The sequence below is a fragment of the Alternaria ventricosa genome, assembly GCF_023758065.1.
Source record: "Alternaria ventricosa strain BMP 2768 chromosome Unknown scaffold_9, whole genome shotgun sequence".
NCBI lineage: Eukaryota > Fungi > Ascomycota > Dothideomycetes > Pleosporales > Pleosporaceae > Alternaria > Alternaria ventricosa.
The window spans coordinates 87,670-111,591 of record NW_026055689.1 but is presented as its reverse complement, the minus strand read 5'-3'; the positions used below and the strand labels follow the sequence as shown (position 1 = coordinate 111,591).

The window sequence follows — 23,922 nt, the reverse complement described above, 5'->3', positions numbered from 1 at the left end:
ACTAGGGAAATCATGATGCAATTGCTTAATCAGCGCACGACCTCCTAACTCCGCACACGGCACGCGCGGACGGTAGACGTCACGTCCGCATGCCCTCATGCACAACGAACGCGTTCGAAGCTAATGAAGACAACGATACGATGCCGATACGATCGAGCAGACAAGCATCATACCCCGGATCTTCCGGATCAATGGATGCGCGTAATCGCTGCAAGGGGCACAGCGCGAGCGACACTGAGCGCATAGCATCTGACTTTCGAATTCAACGTACACTCTCGAATTGTTGATGCTCGTCATCGACGCTATTTTCTCCACGCACACCACCGATCTAGGTACCAGACGCTAGAGGGCAACGGCCTTTACATCCTGGTCTTCGGCACATTGGGTCAGCCGTTATGTGACAATTAGCTAGTGATCGTCCTTCACGGATGAACTGGAAAGACTAGTCGTCCTTTCGCAGTAATGCTTAGCCGTTTAGTGCTATCGATCGACGGACGGCTTCATCACCAACCTCTAGTCCACTGCCGCACGGCGCACGGTTTAATGCCCGAGGATAAATGGCTTGGTCGAAGGGAGTACGGGCAATCAGGGCTACACATCCGGGCTCCGCATTACGGAATGAGCTTGTGATATAAAAGCTCTTCGTACGTCGCGATTGACCACATACTCAGCCGAGTACCTACCAATTCCAGCCAGCGTCATGCTACTGCCATCTCTCATCGCAAGTGCTCTTACACTCTCGGGGACGGTTGCTGCGCTACCTCAACCTCAGCCGTTTCGAGAAGTCTTGCGAAGCAGACAAAGTACCCCGAGTAATGATTTGGAGGTGGACCTAGGCTACGAGGTCTATCAGGGTTCCAGTAATGCAAGCACAGGTATCAACAGCTGGAGAGGGTATGACTTTCTCGTAATTTCAGGTGACTGCAGCTAACATATGACTTCAAGCATCCGCTTCGCTGCATCACCAACAGGTAGCTTACGCTGGCAACGACCCCAGGCACCTGCCGTAAACCGAACTTCGCCAATAGCCGCAGACACCTACGGATCGCAATGTCCACAGATCGGCCAAAGCAATGGAATGCCGAGTGCGCCTCCGGACCCAGACTCACCACCACTCTCAGAAGACTGTCTCTTCCTCAATGTCCAAAGCCCGGCAAACGCGACGAACCTTCCTGTACTCGTGTGGATCCACGGTGGTGGCTATGGCGCTGGTAATGGGCGACAAGACTTCACTGATCTCCTCACGACGACCGGGAACAAGTTCGTTGTCGTATCAATCCAGTACAGGCTGGGGCCTTTTGGTTTTCTCGCGTCTGACGAAGTATACCGAAAGGGTGTCGTGAATGCAGGACTATTGGATCAATTCTTCGCTCTCCAATGGGTCCAGACGTATGTCAGTCAGTTCGGAGGCGACCCATCAGCTGTCACTATATCTGGCGAGAGTGCTGGTGGTGGCTCGGTCATGCTACATGACATGGCCTACGGTGGCTCTCTAGGCGACTCTATGTTTCGCAGCAGCATCGCCGCGTCGCCATACTTGCCCAAACAGTACGCTTACAAGGACTGGATTCCGACGCAGAACTACTATGCGTTCGCCGACCGCGCCGGCTGCATGATCAACGCATATGGTAATGCGACTTCCACCATCTTCAACTGTTTGCTATCGCAAGACACGGAGACGTTGCAGAACGCTTCCAGCGAAGTGGAAAGCACTGCAACATTCGGCACCTGGGCTTTCCTGCCGGTTACAGACGGAGTGTACGTTCAAGATGAGCCAAGCAGCCAGCTCCTCGAGAAGCGTGTCAACGGGCGAAATGCTTTGATCGGGAACAACGCTAATGAGGGCCCATCTTTCGTGCCTCAAGAAATTATCTCCGAGGATGACTTCACGGCGTGGCTCCGCAACAACCTGCCCGAATTCACAGACTCCGACATCGCAAAGGTTCTTCGCTACTACCCTATCAGCGACGCCGCGGCCACCTCCAACGCAGATGAGTTCGCGACAAATGGCGTTACTGGACCAAGCGCGCTCGATCAAAGCTCGATAGCTACCGGACAGCAGCAGCGTGCCAACAACCTCTACGCCGAACTGACTTTCGTTTGCCCATCATACTGGATGGCGGAAGCGTATACTGATGGTGATCGCACGTCATATAAGTACCAGTTCAGTGCCCTCCCAGCTACCCACGGCGCGGATGTGGGCGTATACTTCGGACCATTAGGCAGCAAAACAGGCATAAGCACCGACCTCCAACGCGCCTTCATGAACATCTGGGGTAACTTCATCACCGAGGGCAACCCGTCGATTTCTGCTTCCGTTGCTGCTGGTTCTTCTGGCTCATCCAACGGATCGGTAGCTACCAACGATGCTACTCAATGGCCGGCTTTCACGATCGCGGAGCCTTACCAACTCGATTTTAACCAGACGGGTGGTGAGATTGCTGTTGGCTCGCAGATTGTTGGGTCACCGGTCAACACGACTTACCTGACTGAACCGGGGCTGATGAATAACTTCACGCTGGTTAACGCCTATACGTGGGAGGCTGGGCGTGGTATGAGGTGTGATTTCTGGAGGAGTGTTGCTGATATTATTCCCGCATGATTTTGTCAGACTAAGTTCGCAGACAACTCTTGTGTAATATGAAGGTGCAAGTGAAATCCATAATCATCTTCGATTTCTCCTTCCGTTCTCTACACATCCCCTCGATCTCTGATCATCAACTTGTCAACACATCTCCATATACGCCCTGATCCGTCTCCGCTCAACCACTTGGCGCCTCCGTAACGGTTACAACTATCTTACGCCAATTGATTTCTGGAAAACCGACTAGATCAGCCCAATGCTGTCCCGGGATTTCAGTCTCGCCTTCCGGCGCAATAGCTGTAAAGGCCTCATGTGTCAGATAGACGTGAAATTGATGGTTTGCACGATCGAGCGTGTCAACGTAGCGCGTGTACGTCAATCGAGACACAAACTTGATCGCATATCCGAGCCAGGCGCTGTTCCGATCTTCGGGTATGACTCGGCGAGGTGGACATGGGAAGGGCGTATGGAAGAAAACCCGCAGTAAAGGAGACCTCGCAAAGAGCCGAAGCAATCCAGCTAGTTCAAGCGACACACCGTATTGTCGGGCCATGATGCACAAATTGCCGCGCGCCTCAGTATTACCCGGGAAGAAGTCCGCGATGTACGGATCTACCAGATGCATTCCGATTACTACCGTCGACTGTCGCTCGAGGAGTGGTAGGAACTCGCGCCGAAGCTTCCGACATGTTTGAGAAAGGCCGAGTGTGTTGCGCCCGCTTGAAGTCCAGCAGAGCGGCAATCCAGGTAGACAGTGCTGCGTATGCGGATTGAGGCTGAGTGTGCCAAAGTTAATGCTGCGGGGCTGGGCGAGGTGCTGGTAGATCTCGTTGCGCACTTCTGCATCAAAGGATTAGTACGCGCGACGTACTAGGGGAGGAGAGGAGACATACCGCCAGGCAGTTGTAGAAGTCGGCATGTCGCTATAGGGATGTCTGAAGTACCCCCCATCGTTTCGCAGATCAGCATTCTCGGGTTGATATCGCGTAAGGAGCGGGGATGAGATAACCGAAGCCAAAACGGGGCGAGATTGTGAACTGGAGCAAGAGAAGGTAGAGTGGCCACAGTCTAGGCATCAACAGATCACGTGCAAAGAATCCATTCCGAGTGCAGACCACTTCCTGCAGGGGCCACCGATGTTTCTTTCAACGGCTGCACGAGGGGATAGTCAATGTCTCAATATTGCCTGCCGACATTTGAACACATCATCCCCTAGACACTTTACATGTCAACCTTCCAGGCTCTGTTCATATAGTAACGAGTGGGACGTCTCGCCCATCTAAGGCAATAGGTTAGACTGAGTAATCACTCGACAGTTGCATGTATGTACGTTAATCCAAGTTAGGGGGTGCATTTAAGGCTACACATACCCCGATTATTTTGGGTCCCACCTCATCCATACCAGCACAAATCCCAAATTACAAACATGCACCTCCGACTCGCAAAACTATCCGATGAACCAGCCATCGTCGACATCTGCACCCGCGCCTTCATGGAAGAAGACCTCTTCGGCCGAGTAATTCACCCATACCGCGCTCAATATCCCCACGACGTAAAGATCTTCTGGCACGAATGGCTACGCAACGACTGGACGAACCCACGAAACAAAGTCATCGTCGCCGTCTCAACGGCAGACGATCAGCAAGAGCATGTCATCGGCGCAGCAGTTTGGCAACGCCAAGGCGACGACGCAGGCGCGCAAAGAATTATCGCAGGATGGACTGATCCTGGTACATTTCCCGTCCTGCCTTCAACACACAACCGCGCCGCAGACCCCTCAAAGAAGGAGATTCTCGCCCAGGCCGCATCGTTTACTAAACACTACTGGGCCGGACCGTGCGCAACCAATTGGTACCTGTCGCTCTGCTGCGTGGATCCTGATGTTAAGGGCCGTGGGGCCGGACGGCTGCTAGTGCGGTGGGGGCTGGACCGTGCCGAGGAAGAGGGCATTAGGGCAAGCGTGATGGCTAGTGAGGGCTCGGATGGGTTTTATTTGAAGTGTGGGTTTGATGAGGTGGTTGGGAATGCAAGCGAGGGGGGAGGTAATCCGTTGCGGAAGGAGGGTGTAAAGGGTGGTAATATACTGTTTATGTGGGTCAAAGATGGTAAGGCTGTCGAGGGGGCAGCTGTGTAGTCGTTGTTATTTCTACAAAAACGCGGACACTTCCTTTAGGTTCTCGGGTAATCAGTGCAATCCTCAGAGACAGCTACTTAGGCAAGCGAAGTAGCCCAGGCCGATGTGTATCAAGTCCCTTCTTGACAGGTTCATGCTTCACTTCAAACTGTACATCCTTCCGAATGAAAAGCTCCTGGGTACTGTGCTGACTCTTTCGGTCGGACTCTTGTGTACTCCTGCGGTCCATCTCTCCAATATCATCATCTGCCCCAAGCCTGCTTTCCACAATATATGGTTTCCTATTGACTCTGACCGCGCCTTCGCTGACTCCTCCTCGCAGTCGTGATGGGGCACCTTCGCCACGGTCAAACCGAGACAATTGGATGCTTTCGTCATGATTGAAGTGCACAGTACTGTGATGCACACTCGAAACGTGTCCGTAACCGCTAGAGTGGGTCGAGTATCCGACACCCGCTTTCTGACCGCTGCCGGTATCGAAGCTCTGGATAAACGACTTCAGACACGGTATGGTTGCCGCTATCAGCGAGAAACAAAGCTGCGATTGCTGATAGATCAATGCGGTCGTTCGCTCGACACCGGGGTTTTCACCGTGTAACGAGCTACTCCAGGTCTTGTAGAACAATCCGGCGAGAACGATAAGTGGTAAACGTAGCGCGAAGACTCCCAATATCTGCAGCTTGAACACGATGTTCATTTGAAGTCGCCGACACAAGTATGTCGGGATGAAGGCCAGCATGAAGTCGGTTATTCCGTCACTGATTACGACGACCATATAGCGGATTTCGAGACCATGGCAGATATCGGATGATTCCCTTGGTAACAGGCTCTCACTTGCACAGCCAGCTGAGACGAGCACGGCCGATACAAGTGTCCACGCTATGATGACCGCGGTGGCCACGTTGCACACTGCCCAAGCGTGCTTCATGTCGCGCATGAAGAGTCGTCGTACCAGTAGTATGAGAGCCGTCTTCGAGAAGCCGAGAGACATGTAGATGAACACTTGACCACGCGAATAGGTCTGTCAACGCGTTAGAAATAGTTGCCGCGCTGGGTGGGGTCGTATTACAGAGGCCATCCATGAGTATTGGTCTTTGGTAAGGAATGCAGATGATCGTGCCAGCCCAGTCGATAGTGACGCAAGAAGTAGTGAGAACTGGACGACGCTGGCAACCTGTTGTTGTCAACTCATTGCATTAGACAGTCTCATGCTAGTGGCATTCATACCTGCGCAATCAACATCGCTGCATCGTCCAGCCCCAGCATACGCCATCTGATGAACAGTCGCGTGAGAAATGTAAGGCTCGTATAGGTGAAGGCAAGGAATGTCACAATGTACAGGATCCCACTGCGATCATCAGGCGTGATGCGCGCCCAGCGATAACCATCTCCCAACGTCGCGGACATGCTAGAGTTGCGAGATGCGTGGGTCGGTAAGCCTTGACTGACATACCATGGCGGCTATGACCCTGAAGTTGAGGGCTGCAGCCAGGCCGTCATTTTACTGGAATCCCGTCTGTGCCCCCACGCCCAGGTGGTCAGTAAACTGCCCGTCTCGCATCTGGCCATGTTCATCAGCCAGAGTATTGGACGAGATCATTTAGCCAGAGCCTGTGCCGCAAGCGAGCCGTCTTGACAAGGCGTCGAGCCGCGGTGGTACGTTGCAGAGGATGCGAAGGAGTTGAGTTGCATTGCGAAGGAATTGAGCCGCGTTGCGAAGGAATAAAGACGCATCGGCTGGGAGGCCGCTTCCCCCGCGGGGCGGCGCGCTAGCCTCCCCTGGGCCATGGCCGGCCCGTCCCCTGCACGATCAACGTGCATCCAGCCATCACACCACCTGAGTGGTCTCATCTTGCAGCTGGCCTTCGGCTTAAGCTGATGGGTTATCAAAATTCTCCCGTGCCATTGAGCCAGATGCATTTGCGCCATGCATCAGAGTTCTTACCTAGGTAGTGTCACCGGAGCAATCTCCGGGTCTTCTCGGTTGTCTTGTTGCTTGCATTTCAACACTCGCACTCATTCTTTTCAGTCTTCACTTTGTGTATTCGTTTTCCTATCATGTCAGTCCTGAAGAGGGAAGCAACTGCGGTGGCCCAGCCTTTCGACGGCGAGTCTCAGCAGGATGTCGTCGTTTCAGAGAAGAAAGGAACCGCTGGCGACCAAAAGGACATGTATCGTATGGGAAAGCAACAGGAGCTGCGACGGAACTTCCGTTTCGTGTCAATATTTGGATACAGTATGGTGTTGATGGCGACATGGGAGACCATTCTAACGTGGGTATGCATGAACCTTTGATCTGCACTGTCTGACACCCAACAGAACTCTCATCATCCCATTGACCAATGGTGGCACCGGTGGCGCCATCGTTATGTTCCTCGTCACAGCGGTCGGCATGGGCTTCGTGATCGTCTCGATGGCTGAGATGGCTTCAATGTGCGTAGCGGCCCGTTGCCGAGATCTCCTCGACACGAACCAATCGCTGACGAGTATGAAGGGCTCCTACTTCCGGCGGACAGTATCACTGGGTGTCTGAGTTTGCGCCAAAGAAACACCAGAAATTTCTCAGTTACCTTGTGTAAGCTTCCCTGGGTGTATACACAACCGTTATCACTGACTGCATATCAGTGGCTGGCTATGCGTGCTGGGTTGGCAGACCGGAATCGCATCCATCGCCTTCCTTGCTGGTGGTCAGGTCCAAGGACTCATCATCCTCAACAACCCCAACTACGTCCCCGAACGATGGCACGGGACCCTCTTGGTCATCGCGGTAGCAACCTTCTCGATCCTGTTCAACACACTCCTAGCTCGTAAGCTACCTCTGGTCGAAGGCATCGTCCTGGTGCTGCACATCTTTGGATTCTTCGCAATCTTCATCACCATGTGGGTGCTGGGGCCGCGCAGCCCATCCAGAGAAGTTTTCGGTGGTTTCCAAGATAACGCTGGATGGGGTAGTGTGGGCCTGTCTGTGTTGGTCGGACAGCTCTCACCAATCTTCTCTCTCCTGGGTGCAGATGCTGCAACCCATATGTCGGAAGAATTGAAGGACGCCTCGCACACACTTCCCCGCGCCATGATCTGGACAGCAGTCGTTAACAGCAGCTTGGGTTTCCTCATGCTAGTAACCTTCTGCTTCTGCCTCGGCGACGTCGAAAGCGCCATCATGTCGCCGACTGGGCAGCCCCACATCCAGATCATGTACAACGCTACACAGTCCATTCCAGGGGCTACAGCTCTGGCATCGATCACGACTATCATGGCCGTGTTTGGATGCGTCAACAATGTGGCAACATGCTCGCGCCAGCTCTTCGCCTTTGCTCGCGACCACGGCGTTCCCTTCAGTGCCTTCCTATCCCGAGTCCGACCAGGCTGGGATATCCCTCTCAACAGCGTTCTTGTGTCTTTCGGTATTGCCATTGGTCTCTCCCTCATCAACATCGGCAGTACCGTGGCCTTTAATTCCGTTGCGTCACTGGGCACATGTGCCCTCCTCTCGTCCTACATCGTCAGTATCTCATGCATGTTCATCAAGAGGTGGAACAAAGAGCCCCTCCTACCATGCAAGTTCTCGCTCGGTCGCGCTGGTATCTGGGTCAATGGCGTGTCCGTTGTGTATCTGTGTGTAGTGTTGGTGTTCGCCTTCTTCCCCACATTCCCGCACCCAACACCTGATCTGATGAACTGGAACATCCTCATCTACGGCGTTGTCGTGGTATTCTCTCTTCTTTACTTCTGTCTCAAGGGGCGCAAGGTGTATGTTGGGCCTGTCGAGTATCTCAACAAAGATCTTTGAGTGGTAGCCTCATCCTGGGAGAGCATGGACGAAACGAACTAGATGGCATGGAGGTACATAACCGTTGTTACTGTTTGTCGTTGTAAAATGAAGAACCGTAAATTGCTCGTATACCAAACTTCCCAATACCAATCACACATCTTCGCCCAGGCTGTTCGGCCGGTGGATCGAGGCCACTATTGCAGTGTCGTCGGCGATGCAAGCTTGTCGAGTCAAACATCATCTTCAGCAGTATGTACTTCCACCCACTCCACCATGATGTTCGGCTCGCTATGGGAGATCGCGGGTTGAGCCAGCGTCGTGTAGATGTATGTGCCCAACACTGATACTGATTCGGTGTGGTCGTATCGCAATATCCCCAAGGCCGATTCTCTGCACCCAGTCCTCAACATAGCTGCAGACTGCAGAGCTTTGGCTTCCATTTGGACTGTTGACGGTTTTGTTTGGCTTCCAAGCCATCCACGGTTCGACCGCTGAACGTGTGATCTCTAGACGCAATTGAGGTTCGCTGAAAGTCCGAGAAACAACATAGACAACAGATGTGACAGCTTGCTCGAAGAAATGCCTCCAAGCGTCATTGGATCGTACGTCAATGAGGCTTCTCAGGCAGACTATGTCCTTCTCGAAAAAGTGCTCAAGTTTGATCGTCAGCTCGGGCGCAGTTAACAGCAGTCGAACTAAAGGAGCGAGGTCGATGTGGACGGGCCTTTTCTTCAAGGGACTCAGTACCACTGTGCCATGTGCTTCCTCAAGTATGGGGAAAGATACGGCCGCAAATTTTGCCAAGGTGGCGACGTCAGGAACATATGCGGGAATGCACTGATGGTGCATGGGAAGGAACTCGTTCCGGAGCAGGCGACAAACTTGAGTAAGACCGAGAGCCTGCCGTCGGAGTCGTGACCAACCTAAAGTCCGATTTGGCGTCCTGCTGAACATGCACAACGGGTAAGGCGGAGGTATCAGTCGAACTTCTTTCGGGCTTGCATCGATAACGTGGTTGTAGATGTGGTTGCGAAGTTCTTCGATTGTCCAGGATGTTAGCATATTCTTCGATTCAGAGTGACAGCAGACCATACATACCTCCGGGCAGCTCCAAGAGGTAGCACCGCATCTCGCACAGCGTGCTTGACTGGGGCGGTATGTTCTTCTACTCCCTGTGGAGTCGGCTGGTACAAGGGAGGAACTCTGTTCGTTTGTGAGCCTGAAGATGTGGAAAAACCGGTAACAATTATATCCGTGAAGAAGGCTAGCACGGACAGCGCGTCATCAGTTGCGCCCGACTCACGGTCACTGCCTAAATGCGATTGTGAATGGGCTCACAGACAATATGTAGAAGTACCCAACGAAGTTTCACTGTTAGCTCCGAAGATCGGGTATCTTTTGCCATATACGAGCTGCGAGGGGTGAAATAGAAACGAAGGCATTTGCGCAGATGAGCGATGGTTTGCGCTATTTGCTGACTCATCATCCGACTCTCCGCCGTTGCCTAATTGGGATCGCGCGCTCGCCTTTACCGCGCGTTACATCCGCCTCGTATTTCCACTCGGGGATACGCAACTCCCCTCCTTACGATTCGCATCGGAGGATACTGCGACTGTCGCGAATATGGCAGACTCAGCACCCGAAAGTAACGGCGCGACATCTGCGCCGAGAAGTCGCCTTCTTGAGCTACCTGGCGGTAAACATTGCATTTCAAGGTTGAAGATTTATTCCTAACGGCGGCCACAGAGTTGCGCAATCGAATTTACGGCTATCTCATCGATGTCTCGAACCCAAAAATCGTGCGTAGCGCATCCCTGGTCCAAAGCAATGTGGTATATGTACTAACAAGCTTTGCAGTTGACAGTACATGTTGCTCGTTTCTCAGATCCGTCGAGCTTCGCTCCAATCACAGCCATACCTTTGCGCTCATATCCGCCAAAGAAATTCGTGAATCCTGGAGCAAATAGGGAGTCTCGCGAAGTCTATTGGCAGAGCTCTCGACCCCTTGCGCTCGGCCTTACGCAGACCTGTCAACTTCTCCGCCGCGAATTTCTTCCGATATTTCTGAGGAGTGTGCCTCATTGTACCAGTATCACGAACATAGACTTCTCTGATTGTATCTATGGTCTCAAAAACACGCTCGGTGGTCATGGTTATGGAGATATAGTTGATGAGATCGATGCCGGCTCTCACGACTACCTTGGGGCGCTTGACCCGCTTTACTTCGTTCGTAAGTTCCCCGGTCGACTCCTGGACTTCCGTGTTGGAGCCCAAACCACGAGAGTACGTAATCAGAAGACAGAAATACTACCGCAATGGATCTGGGAGTACTCCGTAATTCCGTCAGGCACTCGACTTATCTTCCGTATGGAACGACCTCACTGCAAGATCCTACTTGAGTTCAAGGTACTGGCCTTCAAATCTTCGCTAAGTCCTGGTATCACCGACCCCGCTCCCGCGAGCGATCCGCTGTTGACATGGGCGAAGGAAGTAGATCTCTTCGACGGTCATGGACATTCCTACTACGTGAATGGCCAGACTGGCGTGTCTGCTTAGCCGAAGCATAGAGCTTTCTGGATGGATGTCAAAGTGCTCAATGCTGAAGAGGATAGTCTTGGAAGGCAAAACATGGACAAGCTTAGCGGTGAAGGAGACGATGACCGATGGGTATAATCAAGCATGGCACTGCGATGACGCAGAGAGAAATGAGCCACTCACGACTTCCGCATCATCGAAGACCTAGACGAAAAGATACTCTCACAATTGAGAGAGGTCGCAAGAATGATATACTGAGTGTAGTCAATATCCTGCACGCAAACTTCTATCCATGGACATACAAAAGATGCCTAGAGCCTACGTTAACGTGATTCACCTACCTTATACGCTTCCATCTTGGTTCAGGCTCTAGATGCCTTCACGGTCCCTAGTATCAGGCACGCACAGACCCGGGCTGCGGGTATGTCAAGATCCCAAGGGAAGTATGAGGAAGGTACTGTGAAAGTAATATCGTACATTCACCACCTGCATCGTGTATCAACAGCCATTCAATGATGTTTCCCTATTTAACCGACAGGTACTTAAGGCTTGACTCCTCTTCCTCGTCGTTCAACCTCATACGAGCCACCCCAATTCTCAACCAGAAGCCAAAGTTACAAGATGACTTCACACATTCCGCAACCTCAGTCACGCCTACTCCAGCTTCCCGGAGGTAAGTAGCCTCCAGCAGAACCAACTTCAGAATTGCTAATGACATTCTTCACAGAAATCCGTAATGAGATATACGAATACCTGATCGTCCGAAAGCGATACATACAGTTCAACCGACCTACAGCAGATGCAAATACTACGCCGGTTCATGCGTCGAATAACCCATACACCCACAGAATAGCTTTGGGCCTAGTCCACACCTGCCGACAGCTCCGTAAAGAATTCCAACCCCTACATCTAAAAGACGTCCATGCAACGGTCAACATTCCCGATATCAACGAATTCATTGCAGACTTCATACCAATACCAGCGACCTGCACGAATACGCTGTATATAAGAATACCACGGTCCTACTACACGGTTAACCTCATGGCACTGCTCCGCTTCCAAAACTCAGCTCCATCTGTTAAGATTATACTTCTGGACCCTTATCGGCGCCCTGATGTTTTCGACATTATGCACAATGACCGCGACGTAGACCCACACTATAGCTTCTTTTGCTTTCTCACAGCCGTTCTTGACCTTGAGAGGACGGCGGCTTGGCGCACGTACTTTCGAGACGCGATTGTTGACATCACGGTGGATCATGCCGAGCATTTCTCTTGGACCATCAAGGTCAAGAAGGATGCAAAAGAAGACTGGATGCCTTGGAACGCGGCAATTTCACGAGAGGGCTCGTCCAGGCAACACCGGGCTGCTGCTTCGATGTGGAGGATGAGGATTGGAATGGGTCATATAATCATGCCAAACGTTGTCGTAGCTTCTGATTAGGTCGGTGGGCGTACTCAAAGCAATCTGTAGTGGACTGAGGATGGGAAAGGTTTCTGGGCCAAAGGCAAGGAAGTTCGAGATGCAGGCGGTTTGTTGAAGCTTGTAGTAGCTACAAGACGAACGCCATACCCAAGATAAATTGAGTGCCAATAATCTTTCACGCTTTCATACTTCGTGATGTCAATATTGAACCACGCTCCACCCCAATCCCTCTACATCGCCCCATGAATAATCGCACTTATCGCACTATAATCAGTCCCCTCAGAGTCATAACCATCGTCACTACCACCAAATCCCCTATTGTCTTTCACCGCCCACATCACCTCCTCAAGCATCTCCTGAGCCTTCATCGCTTGCGTCATTCTCGGCTGCTTCTCCCTGCCATTCTTGTAGCCCTTCTCCCAATGATAAGACGGATGCTGGAACAGCACCTCCAGCTTATTTTTCCGACCCTCCGGTCTTGTAACGGCTCTCAGAACATCGTAGTAGTCTTCTTGCTGTGCAGCGTTGATCGCGCGACGCAAGTCTAGGGTTTTGAGTTTGGGTGCGCTGACGGAGATGACGGGGTCGTCGGCCATGGGCTTGAGATTGTCTAGCTTTAAGTTTCCTGTACGGCCGTTGTGGCCGGTGATGCTGAGCGAGGTGACGTTTGGGCATGCCGTGAGAATGGGCGGGATGCACGTGCCTGTGATAAGGAGAGCGGAGTCCAGTCGGAGGTTTTTCAGGCTTGGGCAAGCGCGTGCCAGACGAATCACTGCATCGTCGGTGATGGGCATGTTTGTTTTACCAAGACGCGCGCCCAAGCCTATCTTCTCTAATTTGATACGAAAAGCCTCGTCGGCTGTAGCGATCGCGTCAAGATGCGCGCTGTCACGTGAGTTAGCCCCACCCGCAAGGTCCGGGAATGCGTTCACCTACTCCTGCACCACAAAGTCCGGCCCAAACTCGATTTCTTTGATGCCAGCTGTGAATCCCAACTCCTCTGGCTTCCATTCTTCCAGTTTCATGAAAACGCGTTGCACTTTCGTCGGCTTCTTGCCAGTTGATGTACGTGCTTGTCGCGCGTTAAGCCCGGACTTTTGTTCCTGGCGCTTTTTGGCTCGCTCGGCTTTCTGCTCGTCGGTGCGACCTTTCCATTGTCGCTTCGCTGGCGCTGCAGATTCCATGGCGAGTTCGGTTTTCCGATGGGTATATGAAGCCCACTATCGATCTATCGTCTAGGCGGGTGAAAGGTGTTGGCGCTCGTGATGGTAGGGCAGCGAGGGGCGCTGCCTTATGTGAGACGGAAGCTCAGGCCACTGCTCTGCGCAATCTCATGAGCAAGGGGTCTGCAGACCCTTGAACGCTGATCAACACCCATGACAACGTTGTTTTATGGATTAGGTCCCCTCATTGTTCGATTCCGTGCCATCCGACCGAGAGGGGGTGGGGGGAACAAATGTTGGTTGGTGAGCGTCATGTATCCTTTCAAGTATGTACCCATGACCGCTCTTCCATCACATGACGAAGTCACATCAGCATCGCAAGTTCTGATCTCGTACAAAATGAATCATCATTCGTATCGTGTCACCGCCGAAGCAGCTGCTATATGCTACCTGACTCTCGCGAGCCCTCATCATCGATGTAAAGAAACAAGAAGACATACAGCCATACAATTACAGATGCCCACCCATCCATCCATCTTACGCTGCAACCCAACGCCAAACACCTCAGTGATTAAAATGTAGTATGAGATCCTTCAATGGTATAGAACAATTCGACCAAGCCAAAACGCCAGTGTTGTCCGTGTGGAACCCCTTCCCAAATGTAGATGTGTGTTTTTGTTGTACTCCAAACTCAAGTAATGCGCCTCTTCAACCCTCCGAAGAGCCCTTTGAGACCACTGGACTCTTCCTTCTTCTTCCTCCTGTCGCGTCGGTCGGTCTCGCCGCGCCTGGGCCTGGGTCGGTCTTCACCGTGGTCGCGTGCGCGAGGACGATCCGACTGCACTCGACGATCAGACGGCCTCTCTTTCTCGACGACAGAGATGCGGCGTGTCTTGGGGCGTTCTTCCGGTTTGGACATACGCCTGCTTCGGCGACGCTCGCGTCTTTCCTCGTCTGAGATGGAGATCTCACCGACAACCGCAGCTGCGTCCTCGATTACCGGTGATTCGATTGTCTCGATGGGTTCCGGCTCTGGCTCGTATTCGAAGGGCTCTGGTGGTGGCGGCGGGAGATCCTCGGGCGGCGGAGGCGGTGGTGGAAGAGAAACTCCTCCGTCCCGTCCACCAGACATTTCGTGTTCAGGACGACGCATGAAGCGTCGCTCCTCTTTCCACCTGTAGTAATCGGCCTCTTCCTCTGCAGAAGCGAAGCGACGTTGACTATGTGAAAGACGCCTACTGCGGTGCATACGCTCTGGACGCTCTCGGCTCTGGTCCGATGACATATCTCGGCTCGAAGGTCGCTCAACCTCGGGTTCCCTTCGCGATGACTTGACAGGTGTCGCCTCTAGCGTGTTGGCGCGAGCGCGAGATGATCTGGACGGCCTTGCAGCCGGCGGGGTCGTGTCAGGCTTCGAGCGACCGAAGATGCCTCCGAAGAGACTACCGCGCTTCACGTTCGGTGGAGTCTCTTTGGTACTTAAACGCCTGCGCGGCGCACTACGAGGAGGGGTGTCGTCGACTACTGGTGGTAGCGGGGGTGGAGGTGAAGCGCCATCGTCGTCTTCCTCTGCTGCTCGGCGAGCAGCATCCCGAGAAACATCAATAAGCTCTTCCTTTGGTTTTAGCAAGCCAGCTGCTTTGGCTGCTTCCCGCTCCGCCCTCCTCTGACGTCGTAGTTTCCGGGCCTCTTCTTCTTCGCGCGCCGCCTGCTCAATCTTCTCCTGTTCCAGGCGCTTCGCCTCCTTTTCAGCCTCATGTCGTTGTCTCCTCTTCTCATGTCGAATACGTCGCTCCTCTTCTTCCTGGGCGAGCTTTTGCTCTTCTTTGAGCTTCTTGCGTTCCTCCATGGCCCTCATGAGCTCTTCTTCGGCACGCCTGACTGCTCGGCGTCGTTCCCGATGCTCCAACTTTCTCGCCTCCTCTTCTGCCTTTAGGCGGGCTGCGTCTGCGGCGGCAAGTCGCTCCTTCTCAGCTCTCTCGGCCCGCCGGGCTTCGCGTCGCTTCTGTCTATCGGCTTCTTCGTCAACCTCCTCGACGGGGCGACGCTTGCTGTATCTCTCCTCACCCCTGGGTTCTCGGTAGTGCGAGCGGTACGGATCCGGGTACGCCTTCTGTATGTCGCTACCACTACTGGCTATCTCAACCTCGCGCAATTTGGCCCTTCTGCGCTCGGCCGCTTCGCGCTCTGTCATGCTGTCGCGACGCCTTGTTCTTGGCGCATCGGGAACGGCTGAGGCTGGCATTATTGGTCGCTCCATGATACTAGCGCCACTCTCGCGTCTGCGGCTTGGCCGATGCTGGCTTTCACGACGGGTGTGCGAATGTCGGCGACGGGTCTTCTCACGACTGGGCGTATCGGCTGACGGTTCGTCCTCAATTGCAAAGTCGCGTTCCTTGTCGGCGCGGTCATCAGCGGCATGGCCGATTAATGCAGCAGCAGCGGCACCAGTAATCCCAGCCGCAGCAACAGCAGCTACAGAGGGTAGAGGTGAAGGTGCGCTTGAAACTTCGTCAACGTCGAGGGACCGGTCTGCCGGAGCATCGTCATCGGCCTGCTCAGGTTCGGGACTCTCTTCATTGGCCACCTCGGCTACGACCTCTTCTACCTCCACTTCGGGGGCTGGTACCGACTCCTCCACATCCTGGTCTTCAGGGATTTCATCAGCGGGTGCATCCGCCGCTACTGAAGCGGGTTCCTCGGGTTCCTGCGTTGGTTCTGGTGTCGCCTCAGCTGGTGGTTCCGGTTCCTCAGGAACGGGTTCAGTCGGCGGCTCGGGCTCTTCGACAGCAGCTGGTGATTCAGGTTCAGGCTGTTCTTCCTCCGGGGCTTCGGGTGGTGCTTGTACCTGTTCTTCCTCGAGCTCGACATCAGGCGACGATGCCGACTCTTCTTCATTCGTTGCTTCCGGGGCTTCGTCTGCCGCAGCGTCTTCAACATCACCGCCTTCTGCCACTGGCTCGGCGGCTTCAGCAGGCGCTTCTTCCACCTCCGCAGCAGCCTCTTCAGGCGGTGCGTCCTCTTCGGGGACTGGTTCCGACGCAGGTGGAGCATCTTCAGCACCGTCGTCGTTCGCTTCGCTGGCCTCAACCACTGACGGCTCCTCTGCTTCTCCTGTAGCTCCGGATCCGTCGTTTGATTGACCATCCTCACTAGGTGGCTCTGGTGATTCTTCAGCAGGTGGTGCTGGCTCAGCCTCTTCCGCCTCTTCAACGAGTGAAGGGTCAGCATCAGCCGCAGCAGATTCTTCTTCTTGGGCAGCATCAGGACCCTCATCGGCTGCTCCATCTGGCGTCGCCAACGGTTCTTCGGGGTCCGCAGCCTCCTCAGCCGGCGGCTCCTCTGGCTCATCTGCAGCTGCATCCGCATCTTGCTCAACAGCTTCCGCTTCCGGCTCCGGTTCCGCTGCGACTGACTCAGGCGTCTCTGGTTCAGCAGGCTCTTCCATCTCTTGACCAGCCACCGATGCATCTCCCACTTCAGATGTCTGGTTCTCGACCCCGTCCGTTGATGGGTCTTCGGTAAGTGGTGCGGCGGTGTCTAGCTCCTCTCCATCAATTGTGGTAGGCGCAGCGTCGTCATCAGCCTCAGCAGGGTCTTCCGGCGGTGCAACGGACTCTCCTGCCTCACTCTCACTACCAGATTCGCTGACCTGAGAAGCATCGTCACCCTCGCCTTCCTGGGGAACTTCCTCTTCTGGTTGGGGTGCATCCGCCGGCTCCGACACCTCGGTAGCTGCTGCGGGCTCCTCTTCGGGCTCAGCGGAATCTTGTGACGAAACTAGTGAATCGTCGTTCACAGACTCTTCTTGAGTGATAGCACTGACATCGTTCTCGTCTTCTCCTTGCTCCTCCTCGACTGATTCGAGCGCAGGATCAGACGGATCTTCTACTTCTGATGCTGGAGACTCCACCGCCGGGACGATCTCAGAGGTTGCGACATTGACTTCGAGTGATAGGCCTGGATGCGCTTCTGTAGTCGCGGCCGATTCGGCAGGCGACTCCGGACTCTCGGAAGCTTCTGGCTCGTCGGGCTCGGCAGCATCGTCCACAACCATGGAACTGTCTGGCTCTTCTTGGGAATTCGAGGAGTGACCGGAAGCAGCATCGTCATCAGAGCCGGCATCGTCGTCTAGGATTGACTGATCTTCCTCCGGCTCTTCAGGCTCAGCAGCAGTGACATCAGCGATCTCACTCGGCGGAGCCTCTTCGGCATTCGTTGTTTCATCTTCAGCGGGTGCTGAGTCAGGCGCGTCGTCGGCCTGGGGAACTTCAGAGGCAGAAGGTGCGGCAGACACCTCAGATCCAGACCAGTCATCATCTTCGGACTCCGACCCAGATTCGCTCCCCGCATCGGATCCTTGCTCTTCTACTGGTTCATCGTCTGGCTCCGGTCCTGTGTTGGCTCCGCTGGAAACCTCCGAATGCTGTGGCTCCTCATCGGGCCCAACGTCCTCATGGACCTACAATGAATCAGTATACTCTTCTGAATGGCGAACGGCATGAGGCAGATGCAGGTTCGCAATCAATCACAGCTTGTACATACCACTTCCGGCACCTTCTTGGCCGGCATGTCTGGTGCAGAGTCGGGCTCGGCTTCAGCTAGCGCAACGTTGGCAGCTACAACATCATGGTCGATTTGTTCGGAAATATCTTGAAGAACAACTGGATCGCCCGCGGCGTGTTCGGTCTGCTTTTCTTCGACCGTGGGAATTTCAATTGGCGTCTCAACGTCAGCCTCTATCGAGACAGGGTCTGGGCTGACTTCGCTTGTCGCGTCAGCTGGGATGCTTGCGCATGTTTCGTCGGTATTGTCGTCGAGTTTGGGTAAAGGTGGTTCAGTCTCAGCTGCACTGGTCAGCGGCTGTGGTGCATGGCCACTTTTGGGTGGAGGAAATTATCGCTGCTGTACAAGTAGAAGTGCAATCACGAAAAAAAAGAAGGTGAGATTCAGAGGTGACGGGGATGTCGGGAGCCAAAAGACAAGCGGCAGAGCTAGCGCGGAGCAAAACCACGCATCTTGGAACGTCGACAAATTGCGATGCATCTATCGCAGCCCGAGACTCATGGCGACACACATGCTTCCACGTGACGATAAGCTAGTCACAGCGGTGGCAGAATGTCCGCAGAATGTGCTGGCAGGTGGGCCAAAGGAAAATATGGGGCGTCCAATGGGGCAAGCCAACCGCTGCTCGCTAGCCCGATTCGCCGCTGGCATGGCGCGCTACCATCGAATCGTGCGTAATTGAGCCAGCGAAAAGAAGTGCAGACGGACATAAAGATGTGAAACACAAAAAACATAGGAGATACGTACCTGTGCATGAATCTGGATTCTCCACGTCATCGGGTGTAGCCGAGACTATGACTTGCTCGCTGTCCTTGGCAGCCTCGCTACTCACCGCTGGCTCCGACTCGTCGACTGGCGATTCGCGTGCACTCGCATCGTCTTGTGCGTCTGTGCTTGCATCGGTGATGGCATTCTCCTCTGGAGCTGCTGGCGGGCTCACCTCTGGGGCGGGATCTTGAGCTGCAAGTGCATCGCCAGCTGCAGGCTGTGCCTCTTCAGTGCTTTCATCGATACGTGTCGCAGGCGTCTGATCCTCCGCGGAAGCATCAGCTGAGTCGCCAGTCTCTTGTGGCTCGGATGGTTCTGGCAATGTTCCAGAGGTTGAGGCTTCGTTTTGTTCGACGACCTCTGGTACGGCCGCGGACGTATCGTCCTTGGTAGACTCATCCTCGTTGACATCGACCGAGACGACGGCAACACCATCGACGTCATCGGCAACCGGGGCAGAGGTTGCAGTGTCAGACGGCTGAATGACCTCTACAGTCTCGGGCGTGTCCTGGTCTGGTGACTTCTCATCCTCATGTACAGGCTCCGACGAGTCGTGTGCGATACTCTCTTGATCGAAGTCTTGATGCTCGGAAGGATTGGTCTCACTCTCACCGGGTTGTGATGAGGCATCGTCATCCTTCTCCCAGTCCGAGATGCCCATATCAGAAACGTCTTCGTCGTCTTTCTCCCAGTCGGAGATGTCCTGCATGGTGTCGGCGGTTGGCAGTTCCTCGTCGCTCGCCTCAGCCTCCATTGTAGCAACTTCGATAGGTGCCATATCAGCAGTGTCTTGTGCCGTTGTAGTAGGCTCCTCTGGTGTTACATCAGGCGTGGCTTCATTCGCTTGTGTATCTGCTTCTTCCAGTGTCGATGCAGCTTCTGGCTCCTCGGGAGAGTTGTTGCTCTCGTCTTGTGCAGCTGTCGGCTCACTGTCGCCTTCGCTGGAGGCTGGTGTGATAGCTTCGTCGGCGGGAGCAGGTGCGGGTGCGTGAGTCGCTTCTGATGCTTCCGCTGTAGAGTCAGCTTGGGGCTCGTCTGTGATCCTGTCAGCATTGATTACAAATAGATTTCCTCGAACGCGGCTCGCTGTGCGACAGTAAGACATGTATGAACTTACCTGTGGGATCAGCGCTAGCCTCGTTTGGCTCAGCTACATCCATGACCGGTTCAGTACTTGTAGGCGCCTCGACATCTGCACCTTCAGGCTTGTCTTCGCTCTCAGTTGACGGTGAGTCGCTAGATGGGACCGGCGCAGACTCCGGAACTTCTGCAGTATCAGAAGATTCTGGAGCAGAATCTTGAACAGGTGACGATGCAGGTGCATTGGCCTTCGCTTCAGCTGCAAGTATCGAAGCCACGACAGCGACATCTGCCGGTGCTGCTGAAGTCCATGCTCGAGCTTCCTCGACTTCGGGACTAGATGTTCCGGTGTCTTGCCCCGCTTCCAGTGATGGCTCTTCTTGAGCAACGCTTGCTTCTGACTCTGGTTCAGCGACATCCTCAGCAACTTCAGTAGGAACAGGCTCGACAGCTGAGGCTTCTTCGACCACGGGTGTTTGTTCATCAACTGGCGGTTCCACCGGCGGAGCTGGCTCCTCGGCAGTAGAGATGTCTTCGACGATAGGCGGTTCCTCGGTGCAGGGCGTTTCGTCGACAACGGGGGTGGCTTCAACCTGGGTGGGCTCCTCGACAACAGGCGTATCCTCTGTCCCTGGTGCTTCCTCGATAGGAGAAGAATTCTCGACGTTCGAAGTGTCTTCACCAGCAGGCGTATCTTCGGCGGCTGGGACGTCTTCAGAAGGCGCCGTCTCCTCGCTAGCGGGTGCCTCGGGCGTGGCGTCAACTTTAGAGTCTTCTTGGGTGGCGCTAGCTGTCTCTTCGACGGGAGGTGCTCCTTCGGGTTCAGTTGTTTCCTCGGCAGTAGGTGCAGCCTCAGCAACAGCTGCGTCTTCTACGGCTGGAGTATCCTCAGGGGTTGGTGCTTCCTCGGTGGGAGCCGATGTTGCGGCTGTTGTTGTCTCGTCGGTATCGGGCAACTCCTCAGCAGCGGGAGTTCCCTCAACGGCGGGTGTCTCCTCAGTAGCGGGCGTCTCTGCATCCACAACGGCCGGATGTTCTTCGACAGCAGGGGCTTCTTCGACAGCGGGTGCCTCTTCGACAGCAGGAGCTGTTTCTTCGGCAGCAGGAGCTGGTTCTTCAGCAGTAGGAGCTGGTTCTTCGACAGCGGGTGTCTCTTCAGCAGTAGGTGTCTCTTCAACAGTAGGAGAATCCTCCACAGCCACCGGCGGCTCTTCTGAGCTACCAGATTCCTCAACTGCAGGTTCGTCCTCAGCTGCTGGCGGGGCTGCTTCTTCTTCCGCAGCAGCAGGCTCTTCAACGGGAGCTGCCGCTTCCTCGGCGGAGGCGTCTGCCTCGGCTGGCTTCGCCTCCTCTGAAGCTGATGCTTCAGGTTCGACCGCATTTGCACTCTCCGGTGTAGCTTGTTCCTGCTCTGGTACCGCTTCGCTGGATGGCTGTGGTTCATCGGCTGGAGCTTCCGCGGGCGATTCTGAGGCAGGAGCTTCTGGGGCAGGTTCTGCGGTCGGCTCGACTGGAGGGGGAGGGTTGTCTTCAGTGACTGGATCGGCTGGGGCAGTCTCCTCTGCTGTGGCATCAGTAGCTGGAGCTTCTTCGACAGGAGCAGGAGTGTCGGGCTGTGGTGGCTCAGCAGTTTCCGCAGACGCATCTGCCGGTGATGGCTCGGCTTCAGCTGCTGGCTCGGGGGCGGCAGGTGCTGGTTCCTCAGTTGGAGGACTGTCTGCGACTGCCTCGTCTTGTCCCTCCACTACGTCCTCGCTGACAGCGGCCTCGTCTACCGCAGGTGGATTATCGGTCGGTGGCGGCGGAGGCGGTACTGTCTCGCTTACGATCGACCCTGAAGCGTCTTCGGTAGGTTCCTCGATGATGACGCTTTCAGAGACGTCTGAAGAAGGGGCATCTACATCGGCGATTACTGTCGACCTGTCATCACCTGGTGGTGGGCTGCCATCGTTGCTAGATTTCTTCCCTCTTGACTTGCTGGTCATTACCTTCTCACTGGCCAACGCGGAGAGCAATGAACCCCTTCGCTCCTTCTTGATAATGCCGATCGGAACGAAAACCTTCTTCTTCTCCTCTTTCGGTGGCGAAGGAGGTGGAACGGATGTCGATGGCTTTCTGGGGCGGATGAACGCGGTGGGCTTGCCTTTACCATACCCCAGCTGTTTCTTCTTTTTGCCTATGCTTGAGGCGTCTGGGTCTTTGGTGTCAGAGGCAAAATGAACAAACTTCGAGGTTGGGGATTTCGGAGGCTCTGGAGCGGCCTGCTCGGACTCACCACTTTTCTCACTCTCCACGACTACTGGCTCCGGTGTTGCATCCGCCGGTGGTGCTGGTGGGGCGGGGGGTGTCGGAGGTGCAGGCTCACTGGGAGGTACTGGCAGAACTTCTGGTGCTGGCGGTGCTGGAGGTGCTGCTGCTTCGGGTTCAGCAGGTGGTTCATCTACCGGTGCTGGGGGTGGTGGTGGAGGCGGCAGTGCGTCAACATTCGTGGCATCGCTTGGTCCTGGAGGCTCGTCTTTGACATCTTCCGTCACAACCTCAGCTGCCACAATGTCGTCCCCACTACTTGATGGTGCCTCTGCTGGTTGGGTTGATGGATCTTCTGGTGTCGGTTCTGCTGGGGTTGCTGCCGCAGGTGCTTCTGCTTCTGCTGATGGCTCTTCTGCTGGGAGTACTTCTGTTGTAGCCGGTGGTGCGGCCTCTTCAGGTGTGACATCTGCTGCTGGTGTTTCCTCCGGAGCAGCTGGAGCAGCCGGAACATTCTCTGGATCTACAATGGTCAATTGGACATGCTAAGCATGATACATTCCAAGCATACCTGCTTGTTCGGCATTGCTGCTCTTCTCATCAACTACTTGCGTATACGAGAATACTGGAGTAGGTGGGACTACTCGACGATAGACGGGTTGTTGGGGCTTCGGTGTAGTCGCCGTAGCATAGAAGTTCTTCCCGGTGTTGGTGCCGCCGCTCGCATACGGGTTCGCCCATTGCGATATCGAAACATTCTCGAATTGGCGCATAGTGTATCAAACAAAGTCAGGCGCGGTGTTTCGAGATCCAGAAATTCGATAAGTTGTGCTACGTGCTATAGATGTTTTCTTTGTTCCATTGCTGGTGATAACAAACGGTAGGTATGCAGAGGCGACATTAGACGTGGGGTGCGAGCATTGAGTGCGGAGAGACGAATGAGGAAACGGGTCAGTCTAGACGCAAAGCACAGAGGGTGGAGGTGTGCAACGTGCGTGGCTTCAATCGGCCAAAGCTGGGACGAGCGCTCAGATCAGACGAAAGAGAGGTGCAGGACAACTGTCACAAGACATGATGCGCGAAATCGTATGGAGATGCCTCGCATTGTGGGCGCAATGGTTCGGTAAGCCTCAGACTGGCATGCCCGCATGCTCCCGCAGGCTCACGCTGAGAAGACGATTCTCGGCTGTAAGCATCATTGGTCCACGTAGGGAAACCCAGCTCGCTCAGATTGATAGAGTTGGGAGCCCAGAAGGTGGGGTTTTCCACTGCGAGGGCTTTTCGATTATTGGTCCGATGATGACTTAGCTTGCAGTTGTGTCGCCAGCGCGGATCGTGGTGCAGCGTTGGTCAACGGCGAAATTTTGCGGCACCGGAAGGCTTGAGAGCGTATAGTGCGGCAAAGCGTCAATTAGCAAGGAGGGCCCTTCTCGCAACCTTCTCGATACCCAAAGAGGGCCGCGATGCAGGGGCACGCATAGGAGCGTCATGGCTAAGAGGAAAAAGTGAGGTGTTGATGGGTTGAGTGACGTGGCGTGGCACCGCGGGTCCGGAAAGCAGCCACTAAGCGACTGATTCATGAGGGCCGACCCGGGTTTGGTCGTACCTGCCACTACCTGCGGCGACGTGGGACATTCACAAAGAAGCA

General features: G+C 54.5%; 5 protein-coding genes across 5 annotated transcripts; 3 read left to right on the top strand and 2 right to left on the bottom strand.

The window, feature by feature from the left end:
* Positions 1 to 700: 700 nt before the first annotated feature.
* On the top strand, positions 701 to 2,602 carry J4E93_005709 (uncharacterized protein; the record flags this gene model as incomplete). Its single annotated transcript, XM_049343629.1, has 2 exons — positions 701 to 894; positions 946 to 2,602. The coding sequence occupies 2 exons, from the start codon at positions 701 to 703 to the stop codon at positions 2,600 to 2,602; spliced, it is 1,851 nt and encodes a 616-aa protein (XP_049198862.1).
* Positions 2,603 to 4,010: 1,408 nt separating this feature from the next.
* Positions 4,011 to 4,718, top strand: J4E93_005708 (uncharacterized protein; the record flags this gene model as incomplete). Its single annotated transcript, XM_049343628.1, has 1 exon — positions 4,011 to 4,718. The coding sequence occupies one exon, from the start codon at positions 4,011 to 4,013 to the stop codon at positions 4,716 to 4,718; it is 708 nt and encodes a 235-aa protein (XP_049198861.1).
* A 2,058-nt stretch (positions 4,719 to 6,776) lies between these two features.
* Positions 6,777 to 8,508, top strand: J4E93_005707 (uncharacterized protein; the record flags this gene model as incomplete). The annotated part of the gene is made up of 4 exons (XM_049343627.1): positions 6,777 to 6,991; positions 7,038 to 7,151; positions 7,213 to 7,293; positions 7,344 to 8,508. 4 exons carry the CDS (start codon positions 6,777 to 6,779, stop codon positions 8,506 to 8,508), a joined length of 1,575 nt encoding a protein of 524 aa, XP_049198860.1.
* A 4,172-nt stretch (positions 8,509 to 12,680) lies between these two features.
* On the bottom strand, positions 12,681 to 13,634 carry J4E93_005706 (uncharacterized protein; the record flags this gene model as incomplete). Its single annotated transcript, XM_049343626.1, has 2 exons — positions 12,681 to 13,335; positions 13,387 to 13,634. 2 exons carry the CDS (start codon positions 13,632 to 13,634, stop codon positions 12,681 to 12,683), a joined length of 903 nt encoding a protein of 300 aa, XP_049198859.1.
* A 670-nt stretch (positions 13,635 to 14,304) lies between these two features.
* Positions 14,305 to 23,047, bottom strand: J4E93_005705 (uncharacterized protein; the record flags this gene model as incomplete). Its single annotated transcript, XM_049343625.1, has 5 exons — positions 14,305 to 18,075; positions 18,159 to 18,460; positions 18,927 to 19,982; positions 20,065 to 22,797; positions 22,846 to 23,047. The coding sequence occupies 5 exons, from the start codon at positions 23,045 to 23,047 to the stop codon at positions 14,305 to 14,307; spliced, it is 8,064 nt and encodes a 2,687-aa protein (XP_049198858.1).
* Between the last annotated feature and the right edge of the window lie 875 nt (positions 23,048 to 23,922).